Consider the following 13,994-nt stretch of genomic DNA (forward strand, 5'->3'; position numbering starts at 1 on the left):
GAGAAAGTGGTTTTGAACAAAAGGCTGCCAACAAAGTAGCCAGAGAACTGAAAGTCAGGCACTGAATAACAGCAATATATTTCACTTGGGGTGATGGTGCGAAATCAACCTTTCCTCAGCCCTCACCTCCCCAAATTAACTGGAAACCTTTAAGAATCAGGAATCTCAAGTATCGCACATTTGCTGTAACTTGTGCTAAAGGGCAATAGGTAACAAAATCAACATACACCATCTTTTTCTGACCTCTAGCTTGCAATATCCATCCTCAAGAAGATAAGGAGCTTACTGTAGCTACTTTAACTGTCCTGTGTTAAAGAAGTTTGTAAACTTCTGCCTAAAAGGTTTCCTTCATGCCTTAGTAGCGATGGAAAGGGAACCTGCGATAACACAGAGGGGACTCTGGTTTCCCATATATATGTCACACCAGGTATCTACAGAATTTCCCTTGCTTATAATTGTACTGCATTACAATTCCATGTGTATTTTTCTCCATTGCAAGTTTTGTTGTTTCCCAACAACCTGTTAAATTAGACTACAAAGGCTTTATCAGTGCAATTTCACTTTCTTATATGCAAATAAATACATCCATATTTCATAAGCAAATGACCTTGCTGTAACACTAATGGTCTTCTCACTTTTTACCTGTTTAACAGGCTTAACAACAGACTCAGAGCACTAGTAATCTATAGAGATTCCCCCCCAAAAGTGATTTAAAGAGATCAGATGTAGAATACTGTAGTGTAAAAGAACGAGCACTGTCCTTCTTCAGGACACTGCTTGGTCATATTGGAAGAAAAAGTCATGTGGTATAGACTCACAGTGTATGTGATTTAGATATTACCACCATCATCTCCATTTCATAAGTTAAAAGGTTGAATTTTAAAAAATGAATATTTAGCCCCATAGCCACACACACAGCAAATCAGCCACAGAAAAGAGAGTACATTTGTTTCTTCTGCTTTCTGTTCATGGATTGCAAGCACTAAAGTTTGATTCACTCAGCTCAACCGGTACAGTGCCGAGATGTTCTTTTTGCTTCTCTTTAGGCCCAGTTCTTAAAAGAGCATTCTCACAAAGCAAGCATTTTGCTGAGATGTAATATCTTCTTTCATGGCAATGTCCTGGGTATCAATCTGATTCTTCCATTTGCAACCAGAGTGATCTGATTTGCACTCATAGGCATCATATCACAAGGCCTCCTTCATTAGAAACATGAATTGGCATTTCTGCTTATACAATAACGTGTTACTTTTTAAGTGTTAGAATCCAGCAACCCATATACTGGGGGGAAATATACATTTGGAACAATTCTAAAGTTTTAGCCATCTATATTTTTCTGTAGCCATGTGATGGTTTCGGCTATTGCTTTTTTCCTTTCTTTATTTTTAGATTTTGCTGTCAGCAGTATGTCATTGGGAGCTATTCTTTCTTCTTCTGTAAGTGTATTGTTAAGAAAAACCTGGACCTAAAATGAATAATAAATACAGTAAGTTATTCAAAGCTGCGTTATCACTTTTGCTCTGCCACATTTCCCCCCTGCAGTTGTAATTAATATCCTGCACACTTATTGGCTACCTCCAAATCCTATATTCTTGTTCTTCACAGAAGGACAACACTGAGGAATCACTCAATACCAGATGCCATAAATTCAGATGATTTTTCTCCATACCAAATTATGACTTCAATTGCAAGTAATCCCTTCTCCCGTAGACTCTGGGTTGGATCTGGCAATCTGATTGTGCTGACAGAAGGTGCAGGAAGGATGATTTCGTCCCCTTTCCCTTCCTCACTGCCTACCAACCCATGTACCTATTACTCCACATGGGTCTCTCAACAGCAGGAATCTTTTCTGGAGTCAGAAACAGTTATTGTTTTGATTACAAATCACGAGATCCATTTCCTTTAGTTTCAAAATTGTCAGAGCTGGCAGCAGAGTTGCATCTGATCTAGGTTTGTTTTCCTCTCCTAGCAGGTACTCAGAACCTGGGTGGTGCCAGAGGCAAGTGCCCTTGAGCAACAGCCAAGGACTCTTGGCCCTTGGCCCGTGCCTTGCAGCTTCAGGCCTGGTGTGAAGCAGCCCTGTCCAACAGGACCCTTCCAGGATCTGCTTGTTTTGTTTCAATGTGTTATTTAACTTGGTGATTTGCATTTTGGTATGTCTGTGGGCTGATTTGGGTCCTTTAAGGGAGAAAAGTAGCATACAAATGCCATAACAGTTTACAGCATCCCAGACTAGGTGGAATTAGACGTTCAGAATATGGGACAGCTTGGCCCTTCCTTTCCAGGATTCAACAAACAATAAAGGTCTGATTGAGATGATCCACTACCACCACTTTTTTTTTCTTTTGAAGTACCAGGGTTATGGGCCCCAGTGAAACAGAGCCCAAGACTAGGAATCAGGAGTCCCAAACGGAGTAAAGGGTAAAAGCCGACAGACTTGAATCAAGAGCCAAAAGCCAGTTTCTAAGAAAACTGGAGGTCTGACCAGGAGGTCAGAAGCCAAGACTTCACGAAACCATGTGTCAAGAGCCAAGGTCAGAAAGTAGAAAGAAAAAACTGAGCACGGGGACAAGCAATGAGGATTGCTGAACAGAACTGCTTCCTGAGGCTTTTTAGCTGCTTCCTAATCCAGTGAGCCAACAGGAGAAGCCTGACCCAAGGAGTTCATGGAAGAAGTCTTCCCTGAAGCCCAGAGCTTCCTAGAGACCCTGGAAGCAGCTCACTCAGCAGCTTGCATGGCTTGCCACATGGGACAGCAGCACCCCCAGTCTCAAGCAAGCCAGTTCAAATCCCCACAACTCCAGACATTAACTGATTCTCACCTGTTCTCAGCACTCTGTGGCATGACAATGTTCCATTCTCATCAGAGTACTTTTGAAAGGTGAAGTGGGTTGTGCTGATCATCCCCCAGTGTCCCACCTCTCCTCCAGGGCTGTGAACCAATCGTGATTTTGGCCTTACGAAAATCCAGGTGACTGTCAGTCAATCAGAACCTATGGAACTCCACTGGAGGTGAGGGGGTGACTGAGCCTCAGCTTAACAGAGGAGGGAAAAAGTTCTTTTCTCGGACAGGGAATTCTGGTGACTCTGGATAAGAATGTTAGCTTAGCTGGGCTATTATTTGGTGTTTTACAGCACATTTCTGAAAGGAATGCCCATGCCAGACTTAGGAGGCAAACTGGCGGCGTTGCCTCCTAAAGAGGTTTCGGCACAGCTGCCTGGCGCCAAAAACACACCAGCTAAAAGCTGGCGTATCTTTGCAAAATAAAAAGTGGCGTTCCCGAGCCGAAAGTGCTAGGAAGGCCGACTAATGTCGGCCCCACCCCGCGGCTGGCACCGTTATGCCCCGGGAACGCCGGAACACCTCCTGGCTCACCACCATGGCCTGTGCCAGTGGCTGGGGAGCGGAGCCCGGCCCTGCACACTAGCGCTGGTGTCATAGCCCCAGGCTCTGGCACGTCTGAGGAAGAATCGGAACAATTAGCAGCCCCTCCAGAGGCTGCAGCAGCAGAACCTCCTGAAATATCAGATGACGAGGAAGAGCCAATGGAAACAACAAAGCAGACAGAAGGGTTGCAGGGCCCCTCGGGAGGCCAGCAAGCAGAGGAATGCTCTCCGGGAGGACAAAGAAAGATTAGGCAGCTAATGAGCGAGTGATGCAAGTCAGAGCGCCTTCAAGCGAGGCGTAAATTAACAGCTGCGGACGACAAAGACAGTGATTAAGCCTTGTTCTGGGAACCGACCTGATTTAAGGAACAGAAGGGAGTACGCTGTTTGTGGAAGCAACTTTCTGACCTCCGGCGTCAGCCAAGCTCCACTCCCGAATTGCCTCAACTGTCTTGGACTTCAGACTGACTTTGGACCCACCGATTGCCTTGCCTGTGACCTTGACCAAGGACTGCCTACCAGACGTGCTCTGCCTAGCCTCAGATAAGTGACTTTACCGGCTTGACTTCTGGACTGGACTTGACCTGTGCTTCCTTGCTAACCTTCCTGCTCGGTGCAGCCGCTGGCTGCAGAAGCTCAGCTTCAGTGTTCTCCCCTCAGCGTTCTGCCACGCCCCTCCTCTGCTCTAGCCGCTCCGTGCTGCAACTGCAGCCCTGCCTGCCTACCCGGCCAGAACAGCTGGGGCCACTAATGCCAGCGTGCGCCTTCTGGGCGCCGTCGGTGTGGGCCCCTGCGCCGGCAGAGGCCGTAGTCGGCCTCCTAAGGGCTTTGGGCCCAATTTTCAGGAATGGGCCCTTAGTCAGGGTTTGGGGTCAGCGTGGGGAGGAAAGCTTGTTTCAGTGAAACAAATAAGCATCCTGTCAAGGGCCTATCTTACACATACAGGTTCTGTGAATAAAAGCTCTGTGTGGTAAAAGACCAGCCTTGAACCTGCTGAGGTAACCTGTCAGGAGAAAGGGAAATAAAATCTTCCCTCAGGGTTTATTTACATTAACAGAGGTTCAGTTGCGAAGCAGTTACTCTTACTGGGGAAACTTGTAACAGTGGACAAGCAGTTCACTTTATAATACTGAAACATTTTCACACAATATCCTTACCCTATTAAATACTTTATTTTCTGTTAAATAAACCTTTGTGGTTCATCTACATCTGCGTCTTGTCTGTCTACTCAGATATCTATGAAAAAGTAATTTCTACTTACCTCATAAATAATTACAGTCTAACAGCGCAATCCACAAGGGGGGAGCTGAAAGGGGTGAGGAGGCGTGACCCCGATGCCAGCATAAATGCCCCTTGTGGGCACTTACAATGGCACCAGGGAGCGTCACGGTAGTGCAGCGGCACCACACCTCCAGCGCAGGGGTTCAAGCCAAAGGGGTTGTGCCCACATTTGCCAACACAAACGTACGCCAGAAAAAACATTGGCACAGTCCCATGGAGCTGCATACAGCAGTTCCACGGGGGTTGGGAGAGCATCCCTGTTGAGTTATTGCCTGTGGCATAGCTCCCCCTTCCCCGGATTGCGCTGCCTGACTAGCAGGTTCCCAAATAAGATACCTTTACGGAGCACATAGCTTACATGTTAACAATCCTTTAATTAAAGCTTGTGTCCCCCTTTTTATTTGATGGTGGGCAGCTTGGGTTTAAAGAATCCATATGAGAGAGGCCAGAGTGAAGGACTGAACATTTTTCAGTTCAGAAGACAGTTGCCTCAGAATCTCCCCCCACCCCACAAAGCCTCTATATTGTCTGATTTTTTTATTTTTCTTTAGTTTAACAATTAACACTTTTTCATACTTGGGAAGGTTCTCAAGAATACAGAAATTCTTGTCTGTATGTGCCTTACTGATGGGCATAACAACATCCAGTTAAATATTAAATTAATTTCAGAACACACACACCTAGATTTTCCCCAAGTTCTTCACATTTATGGGCAGCCATTCTAAGATACTGGTTATTCTGTTTCCATTAACTTACTTACCATTTGGATCTGTAAGTCTGTAGTTATAAAATGTTGTGTCGTTTCTAAGAAATTAAGCAATAGTTCATTCCCATGCCTGTAACAAAAATTATTATGAGCATTCATAGATACGAGAAAACACTTTGATTAGATGATAAATATAGGCCACCATGATTGATACAAGAAAGAGATAAAATATACATAAATACACTGTAGGCCAAAACAGAGATGATTCCAGAGATCTGTGACTAGCTCTCAGGGCCCTCAGATTTTGTTTGGCTTAAAGGGGGGAATAGAGATCAATCTTTTCTCATGTCCTGCTTTCTTAATCCAAATCTATGCACCCAAGCTACTATTAGCCATCCTAAGAAAACAGAACCTTGGCTTACCTGTGAAGGTTCCTTCTACACTGAGGGAGGAGTACATCTTCATCAGCGGGTTTTGTCGTTCCTATGCTCAGGGAGGCAGGATCCAAAAAACCTTTGCTTCCTGTCACATGTGCTAGGACCATCCAGTTTGAGGACTTCCCTAGCATAATTTTTAAAAACAGAAAGACAGATGTGCACCCAAAAGAACAAGGAGCAGCCACTGCAAAAAACACAGCTTAAAACCAAGAATTAGTAACAAGTACAACATGAAAATACTTTATTCTAATTCCCCTTATTTATTATTCCTATATATAACGTATTGTTTTCCCATTTTAATTTTTTTTTTAAATTCAGCTTTATCTGGACACTTGACATTCTTCACCTTGATCCATTCTTCACCCTGGGCAGGCAAGATGTACTCCTCCCTCAGTGTAGAAGGAACCTTCACAGGTAAGCCAAGGTTCCGTTCTTCCACTGAGTTCGGAGTACATCTTCATCAGTGGGATCTTCAAAAGCTGACGTTCACTGGGAGGGAGTCTTCATTGATCATTTGATACAACATTCTGGAGGACTCTCCTGCCGAATGCCGCGTCGGATGAAGAATCTTGTAGTGTCTTATGAACGTAGAAGGGCTCGACCAGGTCGCAGCCTTACAGATTTCTTCCACGGATGCATGGCCATCAAATGCTGCTGAAGTAGCGGCGCTGCGGACTGAGTGAGCGGTAATTCCTAACGGCACTGGTATGTTGCTAAGTTGATAGCACAGCTGGATACACTGTTTGATGCACTTGCTGATAGCTGCCTTTGACATTCTGCAACCTTTATTGGGTGATGAAATAGAAACGAATAAAGACTCCGAGTGCTGGAAAGGTTCCGTCCTTCTCAAAAAGACGCGTAAAGCTCTTTTGATGTCCAGAGTGTGCCAGTTATTCTCCTTTGGATAAGAAGGGTGAGGGCAAAAGGATGGAAGATGGAGTTCCTGTTGTCTATGGAACTTAGAATTTACCTGAGGGCAAAAGGCCGGATCTGGACGTAGTACTACTTTATCCGCGTGGAAGACACAGAGGCTTTTTCTAGATGACAAAGTTGCCAGTTCCAACACCCTTCTAGCTGATGTAACAGCCGTGAGGAAGAAAACTTTCATCCTAAGGTGACCCAGGGAAGCCTCCCTTAAGGGTTCAAATGGGTGTCGAGTCAGAGCCTGGAGTACCACGTGAAGTCTCCAAGTCGGAAATCTATGAATTGTCAGAGAGATGGCCAAGGTTCCTTTCAAGGAAGTGACTATGTGGGGATGCCTTGACGTTGGGTAGCCATCCAGTTGGGGAACAACCGTCGCGATCGCCGTCACCTGTCGTTTGAGAGTAGATGCCTTCAGCCCTTGAGCTAATCCCTCCTGGAGAAAGTCAAGCAAGTTGCCAGTGGAAATGGTCACTGGATCAGTATGTTTTCTCCCGCACCATCTAGCGAAGGCCTTCCAGAAAAAATCATATATGCGCCTGGTGGATTGTTTCCTGGCTTCCAACATGGTGTCGACGACCTCTGAGGTATAGCCCGTCTCTAGCAACCTTGACCTTTCAAGAGCCAGGCGGTCAGCTTTAACCAGGCTGGATCTGGGTGTACTAAGGGGCCCTGTTGGAGAAGGTCCTGGACTGGAAGTAGGGACCATGGCTCCTGGATTGACAGCTCTCTCAGTGTCGCGAACCAAGGTTGTCGGGGCCATCGAGGGGGTATGAAGATGACCAGGGCCCTCTCTTGTCTGATTTTTCGTAGAGCTTTGGAGATCACTGGTAGAGGTGGAAATGCATAAAGGAGACCCCATAGCCACGGGGACAACAGTGCGTCTATTCCCTCTGCCCTTGGATGCATAAATCTTGACAGGAACCTTGGGAGCTGGTGATTTTCGCCTGTTGCAAAGAGGTCCATGATGGGTCTTCCGAATTTCTCTTGTTATTTGAAGGAAGGTCTCTCTCTTCAAGGACCACTCCCCCTCATCCACCTGCTGTCGGCTGAGCCAATCTGCCTGCTCATTTAGTACTCCTTTTATGTGCTCTGCCCTGATGGGTGCCAAGTGAGCCTCTGCCCAATTCAGAATTGTTATGGCTTCTGCGTGAAGGGAGGAGGAATGAGACCCGCCTTGCTTGTTTATGTAAGCTTTTGCTGAGACATTGTCCATTCTCAGCAGGACGTGACTGTTCTCAATTCTTGGCTGAAACTCTATCAAGGCTTTCCGGATTGCCCGCAACTCCAGCCGATTTATGTGGAGGAGGGGGGAGGGGGAGACAGAGGCAAAGACGAGGGAAAACAGTAGATAAAAGAGGAAAAGGCTCCTGGGCGCACACAGACCAAGATTAGAAATAAGAAAAAACACAGAAATAAAGTTAGACAGGAATAATTATTGAAGTGCAAAGGCTAGTAAAGAAGGTTTGCTACAGAGCTAACCACAAATGCTGCTTCTCCCTCTAAGGCAGGAAGAGAACTGGATATCAGAGGGCGGTCCTAGCACATGTGACAGGAAGCAAAGGTTTTTGGATCCTGCTTCCCTGAGCATAGGAATGACAAAACCCGCTGATGAAGATGTACTCCGAACTCAGTGGGAGAAAATAGTTGCATTGTGTCTTTATTCTTTTTCTTCAAGGGACTTAAAGCAGCACCAGGAAACAATTCAGATCAAGAACACAGCAAGGGGCAAAAGTTTTAAATTCCCTTTCCTCGGTTTCACTATCTGAATCAAAATCAAGCGTTTCAGCGGCTTTAAAGTAAAAACTTGGCAGATATGATCACAGAATTTCTGTACCACCCCTATTTTAGCATTAAGGAAAACAGAATTAAAAATCATCACTGGGAAACATCCCCATATCTAATAACCAATATAGGATGCAGCAAACCAACAGAAACCCCAAAATTCCAGAAAAATGAATGTTGAAGTATATCCCTCCAAGTTAATAGTGATATTTGTGCATGTACAGACATCTCTATGGCCGTTAATGCATAGCTAGGATGTCATTGGTTTGTCCCTCTCACGTCTCACACTTTTCTATCCTGAGGCAAAAAATTGAATGCATGAAAGAGACAAACAAAAAGAGTCAGGCGGCAGGGAGAAGGTGCTGTTAACCCTGCAGCGTGCACACAAACACACCCTAACCCCGACAGGCAAGGGCCGGCTTACTTCTTACTTCTTGCACTCTGCCTCACCTGATACTGGAAACAGGGCTGGGAGGTATCAGCTTGCAATAGGCGAGAGCTTCCCCCACCCCCACGCTGGCTGGGAGGAATGGGAGGGGAAAGTGGAATGGGCCAGAAGGGAGGGGAGACGACCCGCATGCTGAAACGCACAAGGAAGCAATCGCAATTGCAGCTATTCTTTTTTTAAATTCGATACAACACAGGAACTGGAAAACTAGGAGAAACATCGCACTGGATGTGGGTTGGTCCTGCAGATGGGAGACCACCATGCGTTTACAAAACAGAGATTCACTACATTCCTGGGAGAATCGCAAGACAAAACAGCCAAGCGTTTTCAACCTCTCTTTCTCTCTCCCCCTCTCCCTCTCCCTCACACACAGATGGCACTCAGGCCACATTTTGGGAGATAGCAAACCAAAAGAGTCTGTAAAAATATGGTGGTAGCCACCAGGAATGGGTGAAAAGGGGAAGCTGGAGCCAGTTTGTCTTCTCCTAATTGCTTCTCCACCCCACCCCCACTTGCCATTTCAGGCAGGCAGGAGGGAATAGAGAGCCAAAGCATGTGGGTGGGGACAGGCCAGACCAGGCAAAACAGGTGGAGGGAGGGGCAGGGGAGACAAAGAGCGAAGAAGAGGAAAATGGGATTGCTCCACGCCATGAGTCCTTGCAGGTCCCCCTCTTATACTGCTTATTTTTCCTAACTGGTAACAATGACCACTGCTTTTTGAATTATATCTTTTTTCTGTTGATAATTGATAGTAAACTAAAACATTTGCTAAGAAATTAAGTTTCCCCCCCTGTGAATTAGGATTAAAAATGCAAGAACAGTTACTTCGGTGCTTCCCATACCTTTCATTTAAAACCAACCAATTTTCTGTTAAAAAATTCCACGCTATCCGATGGCCGACCTCAGTTGCTGCCACAGAAACAATAACTTCTGATACCTGGTCTGGTGAAATTATTGAATCGTTGAGCGTATACTGCAAGTATCTGTAGAGAAGTGCATTTAATATATAAAATTCATAATACAGGAAAATATAGTCTATAAAACACTGCTGAGTTAAATATCCTTCTATCTTGCCACATTTCATAATATGCAGTAAAAACCTTCATGTACAGGAATATACATACTTTGCATGGCTAAGCTTTGACACATCTGGTTTTTGAATGCTGATTTTGGTAGCTTCTGCATAATTCTAAAAACCTCATCTTTAATTTTTGAAACTCTCCACATTTCTTATCCATCTAGCCACTATCAGGAATTGCAATCACACAGTAGCTGCAAATGTCCCGTGGGAACTCAGTTCCAATGCACCAGACCATTGCGGCAGAAAGGAGGAGCTTTAGCCTCAAGGCATTTTCCAGAGCTGAAATGGCCTGGGAGGCATTACTGCCCCACTGGGGTGCTGTATGTGCTCTGAATACTTGCACATACATGCCCCTGATGGGGAAACAATGCCCTCTCGGGCCCATGTTAGCCAGGGGAAACAGCACAGGGGAAAGAAGAAACCCCTCCCATCTTGCACCATAGTCCCAGTTCGAATCTGGCATCTGTGTCCCATTAGGATTGAGTTTCCCACTGGGAACTTGCAGCTGCAAGCTGAGCTCCAAGTATGAGTCCTCAGACACCAGGACTGTGTATGGAATTTCCAGTTATCAAAAGATGGCCTTATAAAACTCCAATCAGATGCCAGCTAGAGTCATAATTAATTTCATTTTTGTTCCAGTGGGGCTAACTCAATTTTAGTTCAAGAACTCCAAGTGTCAATCAGAATTATTAGTTAAGCTCCAATGACCAAATATTTATTTATGATTCAGAAAGAATCCATCTTGAACTTTTATATTGTAGTTAAATGCAATTGGATCCTGGCAAAGAATAATCAGGGAGAAAAGTCTGAAGTAGTGTAGCAAAAGGAAGAATTCCCAATAGTATGCAAGCTGATGTTATCCAAAGAAGAATGTCTTATACAGCCATACTGCCTTCTTAAAGGATTCCAGTCAAAAGCAGAATCCACTAAAGGATACCCTGATTCTCAAGAGAACATGCCCTTTTCTTGTTTTACAGTTCACCCACAGGTTTGTTTTTGTTTTGTGAAAAGAAGTATAACAAGAGTAGCAGAAAGTTCATGGAGCAGTAGTTATTATTTTTCTTTACAATGGCATAATGTCATGCTAGCCATTTCAGTTCACTCTGTTGTCAATTCATTATGCAATCACGAAGTATAAATTTATTCTGTTCAAAAAATCCAGACAAAATCCGCCTGTTTGTAAACAAGCAAGTAATAATAATTATTACAGGATCACAATATGAAGGGTTTAAAAACTTCCTGCCCAGACAAAAACTGAATGTATGAATTGATCTGTACACTGATTACCTGCTTTTCTCCTTAATTTGGGAAGTCATAATTTTTTTGAATATACTGGTAATGTAAGTTAATAATGTTTACCTTTGAAGTATCCACGGCTCACGGGTACATGTCAGGGCAGGTAATATTTCATATTTGTAATTTATTTCAGAATCATTACTATTGTACATTTTCCATGCAAAGTCCCATTCTTTGTCACTACCCATTTGAATACCATAGCAACAAATGGTTGTGCTAATACAAAAAGAAATCCTGTAAAATAGAGCATGATATCAAGGGTCATCAAAATGCTATCAACATTATATCAAGGGTCAGTTTTAAGGACAATGATTTACATGTCTCACAGTTGGGAAGAAAATAATGTTAAGACAGCAGTGTGGCAAAAATATCAAAATAGTAGATTAACATTTCTATTAAATGAACAATAATGGCAACAGCAATATAGTCACCACCACGGATCTGTCATGGAAATTTACTTAGAGGACCATCTAAATGGGAATTCTCTAAATCCATGCAGAACAGTCACAAGAAACTATAGTAAAACCTCAACGTGATATTCTTCAATTCCCTAGGTGATATGAATTAATACGATCATTCTTTTAGCTTAACAATGGTTATATTTATTTTAAACTGCTTAGTAATTTATGTTTTTATGCTGTAGCTCAGTTTATAATGCTAGGTTTTAATTCACAATTCATAATAGTTTATGTTTTTTATTATGTTTTATTCTGTAAGCCACTTCAGGCAGGTTCTTTGGAGAGGCGGCCTAAAAATGTTCTAAATAATATAGCAAATAAATAATTAACCATAACTTTATATACAATGTATATAAAATATATTTACTCATGCTTGGGGCTGTCCATCCATTTGGTGAAGATTTCAGAAGCTAGGTCTAAACAGTCACGGAAACCAAGCGAACATGCTGTTCTAAAGAGGCTTTCTATAGCGTGTCTTGGAACAAAAACCAGAACGAAAATGAATACAAACATACAAAAAGAAACACATCACACATTTTTGTATTTCAGCACTCAGTGCATACACACTGTTGAATTCAGGCTTTTTGAGTATACAATTCACCTGTTCTGGTTTGGATTTCATAATCTGTTTGAGAAATGAGACAGAATAGGTGATGTATGGAGCTGCTTTCAGCATGCGGCTAGACTAGATAGCCTTTTGATTTCCAAAGCTATGATTCTATTTTGCAATTTTATAGATTCCCAATCTTCTGTCTATGACAGGGAAAACAACCATTTTGGTCTAAGTGCCCCAAACCCTACAACATGTACCAGTGAAGATGTAGTGTGCCAGTAAACAAAAGCCAGTAAACAAAGTGGGGGGAAGGGTTGTATTGGGAGTGGAGTCCAAGATGGGCGTCCAGCATCGATGGGGTTTGCCACAGTCCTTTGGGCAGGGATTCAGCCCTGAATGCTGAATAAAATGATCTGTTGTGCCGTTGTTGGGCAGGGATTCAGCCCTGAATGCTGAATAAAATGATCTGTTGTGCCGTTGTTCAGCATTTATACCAGGAGTTGCCTACCCCTGGTTTATAATTGTGCTTTGATTAATTGGTTTCTCAGACAATCATATATCTTAGTTTCCATGGTTGGCCCAACCATTTATCTCAAAATGCCAGACAACAGAACCATCCAGGGCTTGGGAATAGGTTTCTACAAACCTATGGCAGCTCTCAGGTTTACAGAAAAATCTGGACACTTAAAAAAAACTGATAGGTAAAAAGGTCTACAACCTGGGGAAACTATGGTTGCACCTACACAGACACTGGGGTTTAACACATGGCCAATTTGTCTCGCCTTTGTGCCTTAAGAGTAGCGAATTCCTGTGGTCTAAACTCATGACCGTCCAAGGGCTGCACATCGAACCCACCTTAGGCGCGAATTAAGCAAAAAACAAAACAAAACACGGGTTAAGCAATCCCTGGTTTCTAGAGATCTTTTCGGTGCTAAACCGCTACTTTTTTTTAATTTCGCTACATTACCGGAACGCTGGTGTGCGTGTAATCACACGACTAGCCAGCTACTAACCTCCTTTTGTTCAAGCTCCCAGCCCCGACAAACAGCTGAGCTGCGGGTGAGCAAGGGCGGGGCAGGTGCAAGCTGCACTGCTGGCTAGGAAGGGAAGTGACGTGACGGGGAAGGAGAGCTCCTTTTATGGACTTCTGGGGGGAGGGCAGAGGGTGGAAGGGGCGGAGCTTCTCTGGCCTGAAGAGTATAACAGGCCAGAGGAGAGCTATAGCCAGGGAGGAAGCAGGCTGTGACCCAGGCTGGCTGAGCATAGAGCCACCCGGGTAGCTTCTGAGGGAATGGAAAGCTCAGACTCTCCCTCGGACTGGTCTGAGGCTGAAGAGGGGCCTCAAGCCCCGACCCTCTCCAGGCCAGGCAGACGCCCCCCCCCCCGACCAGCCCTGTAGGGGGGGTGCTTCACACCGTCACGATGGTATACCGAAACGCTGGTGTCCCAAGAAAAAAAAGGGGGAGAATCGGCCTTTGATTGGATAACCCCTCAGCCAATCCTTGGGCAATGACACGGCGGTCACTCCTCTATTATCCCACATTATATGGGTGGCTCAAACGCACAGGGAGCCTCCAGCAGCTACTTGCTTCGGACTTATAGTGGGATGGACTAGCATCATGCTTTTGACTATTCAGTCTC

At 44.3% G+C, this 13,994-nt stretch overlaps 1 protein-coding gene across 1 annotated transcript in view; it reads right to left on the minus strand.

Annotated features, from left to right (window-relative positions):
- Positions 1-1,305: 1,305 nt before the first annotated feature.
- LVRN (laeverin) overlaps positions 1,306-13,994 on the minus strand; it is a 43,933-nt gene continuing 31,244 nt past the window's right edge. Inside the window, exons 16-20 of the mRNA XM_056848661.1 lie at positions 12,168-12,275; positions 11,406-11,576; positions 9,808-9,948; positions 5,429-5,504; positions 1,306-1,465 (exon numbers count right to left, since the gene is read on the minus strand). Coding sequence (XP_056704639.1) covers positions 1,319-1,465; positions 5,429-5,504; positions 9,808-9,948; positions 11,406-11,576; positions 12,168-12,275 — 643 coding nt within the window. The 3' untranslated portion in view covers positions 1,306-1,318. The remainder of the gene's footprint in view (positions 1,466-5,428; positions 5,505-9,807; positions 9,949-11,405; positions 11,577-12,167; positions 12,276-13,994) is intronic.

Source organism: Euleptes europaea, chromosome 4 (assembly GCF_029931775.1).
Source record: "Euleptes europaea isolate rEulEur1 chromosome 4, rEulEur1.hap1, whole genome shotgun sequence".
Taxonomy (NCBI): Eukaryota; Metazoa; Chordata; class Lepidosauria; order Squamata; family Sphaerodactylidae; genus Euleptes; species Euleptes europaea.